At 36.8% G+C, this 2,571-nt stretch overlaps 1 protein-coding gene across 2 annotated transcripts in view; it reads left to right on the top strand.

Annotated features, from left to right (window-relative positions):
- The window catches only part of PSD3 (pleckstrin and Sec7 domain containing 3), a 594,572-nt gene that overhangs the window by 341,801 nt on the left and 250,200 nt on the right, over nt 1-2,571 (top strand). For both annotated transcript variants that reach the window (XM_011979615.1, XM_011979616.1), the window contains one exon: nt 363-452. In XM_011979615.1, coding sequence (XP_011835005.1) covers nt 363-452 — 90 coding nt within the window. The remainder of the gene's footprint in view (nt 1-362; nt 453-2,571) is intronic.

Genomic DNA, 2,571 nt, shown 5'->3' with positions numbered 1-2,571 from the left:
CCTCCCAGGTTCAAGTGATTCTCCTGCCTCAGCCTCCCTTGTAGCTGAGACTACAGTTGCATGCCACCATGCCCAGCTAATTTTTTGTATTTTTAATAGAGACAAGGTTTCTATTAAACATGTTAGTAGTAGACGGGGTTTCTACTAAACATAGCCCCATGTTAGCCCGGATGGTCTCTATCTCCTGACCTCGTGATCCACCCACCTCGGCCTCTCAAAGTGCAGGGATTACAGGCGTGAGCCACCGCACCTGGCCTAGTTATGTTTTTAAAAACAAATTATTGGTCTGCGTCATCACATATTTATGAATCAGTTTTAATTCCATGAATGTCATAGTGATGTGCTGTTTGCCTCTATTTCAGAATATTGGAAAGAAGATGACCTGTCAGGAGTTCATTGCCAATCTGCAAGGGGTAAATGAGGGTGTTGATTTCTCCAAGGATCTGCTGAAAGTAAGCATGGAACTATTGGTTTTTAATGTACACTTATGTTTCTATTTGCTGCTTATAGCTTAATCCTAAGTAGGCTAAGGATCACTTTATTTTGCTTTTTGCTTTTAGTTTTACTCGTGATGTTTCTTTTAAGGCTTGTCCTTGATTTGTCATGCTGCAAAATACCTTAAGTTGATAATTTCTAGAGGTCTGCGTTATAATCAATAATACTGAGGTAAGTAAATTTGGAATGGTTGGTGATACAAATAGTGAGTGGCAGTTTTTGTTTGATTTATCTGTAAATGGACTATCAGAATTTGAGAAAGGTCACAAGGGTATATGCACTATGGAAACAGAGAAGCATTTGCAGGCTATAATGGAAACACTTCCAACTGTGTTCAATCCCTAGTCTCAGAGCCACTCAGGTTGTCTCTGGAAATAGATTAAATTAAATTCTCAGTAATTGTAGAGTGCCTGAACTATTTGCATTTGGCTTTATTATTGGTAACAATCAGCATGTTTTTCCCCATCATCAGATTGTTTTCAAGGAGACAACAAAATCAACTTCGGAATTCATGCATGCTCCAGCATGGTAAATGAGATGGGCATTTGATTGAGTACAAAATAATGGTAATATGAATATTTTGGGAGTTGTAGGATAAGATGTGTACATTGAGAATGTGATTTTTATAGATCTCTATTTGATTCTAGCCTTTTTAAAAACTTAGTACATGTATAGGTTTCTTTTGGAATCAATTTCTTTAAATGAATTTTCGAGAAAGGTGACATTTGAATCAGCTGTGGTATGGAAATATATGACGTGATATGGAAATGTTGAAAGACATGTCCTTTGTTATGTTTTATGTAACTTTTAAGCTAATAGAATAGAGTTCTGCCAGATTTGGAAAGACATATCTACTATGGTAAACGAAAGAAGCCATTACGATGCAGTAATATGACATTCTTAGTCTTACTGACTTTATTTGCAGCACATTACAAAAAATTATGAAAAAAAGGCAGGAAGAAAAGTAGCTTTAATTTATGGAGTAAAGAAGGCATTTTTTTTAGGTCCTTCATAGAGCAAATGCTGCCATTTCTAAAGGTATAATTCCAAATGGGAGCGGGAGATAAACGGTGCAGGATTGTGACGTGATAAAGATGTTTTATAGCTTCCATTAAATCTGGATGGTGTTCACAAGCCTTTTTTCAGTCTAGTGGTATTTGCGTGGAAAATTACGGAGTCTCTCCAAGAGAGGATTTGTGAAGCTTTTATCAACTTATGTCAGAAATGAAAGTTGACAGGAAAATTCTCATAGTGAAGTTTTTAGAATTTAGTGCTAGGCTTAGGGTAACCTGCATGGTTACTGGCAAATTACTGGCTAATTTACAGCATGGTTGGTGGAGCTGTATTAAACCGTGTATGGTTAATATGCAGTCCAGAGGCTACTGTTCACCTTGAGTGAATGTGTTCTTTGACTTCATCTACCAAGAATTTGCCAGATGATTTGTTGCTGTTGTGCAATGGGATTATGTTTGTAAACCTCGGGGAAAATGTGTATTATTTGTTTTTTTTGTTGTTGTGAGAAGGTGATAGTGAAATGATACTGAAAATGGAGGTGTTTAGCATGGAGATTGTCAAGTGAAATACTGATTCTCTTCCATAACAAACCCCAGCCGCTCACCCATCCAAGATGGTTTTCCATTTCAATAGGAATGGGTTTTATTGAAAATTTCAGTAAGAAAAGATTTTCTTTAAACCATGTTTGTTTCATTTCTCTATTCTGTGTGCTGTTCATTTTTCCTTCCCTTTCCTCCCTTTCTTCTTGACTTCCTTTTGTCCTGGTTTCTTTTGATTTGTCTTTTCCTTTCTCTTTGGCTTTCTGGTTTTCTTTTGGTATCTTTTTTTCTCATTCTCTTTGTCTTAGGATAGCTATCGCTGGATTCCCTGCTGAGATAAATTATGAGGTGGAATATGTACTTGAATTTTGGGGGAAAATACTGTTATACATGTGTTACACACATACATACCTACATAGAAACTTTTCAACGTTTGGTGTCATCTTACAGGTTTTTTAATATCCTGGTCATTCTCTCTTTGCCACCTTTCCTATCTCCACGTGACAGGTGTGTGTGACATTCA

Source organism: Mandrillus leucophaeus, unplaced genomic scaffold (assembly GCF_000951045.1).
Source record: "Mandrillus leucophaeus isolate KB7577 unplaced genomic scaffold, Mleu.le_1.0 Scaffold204, whole genome shotgun sequence".
Classification (NCBI taxonomy): domain Eukaryota; kingdom Metazoa; phylum Chordata; class Mammalia; order Primates; family Cercopithecidae; genus Mandrillus; species Mandrillus leucophaeus.
Note: the sequence above shows the minus strand (reverse complement) of the source record. Positions and strands in the feature narration are given on the sequence as shown.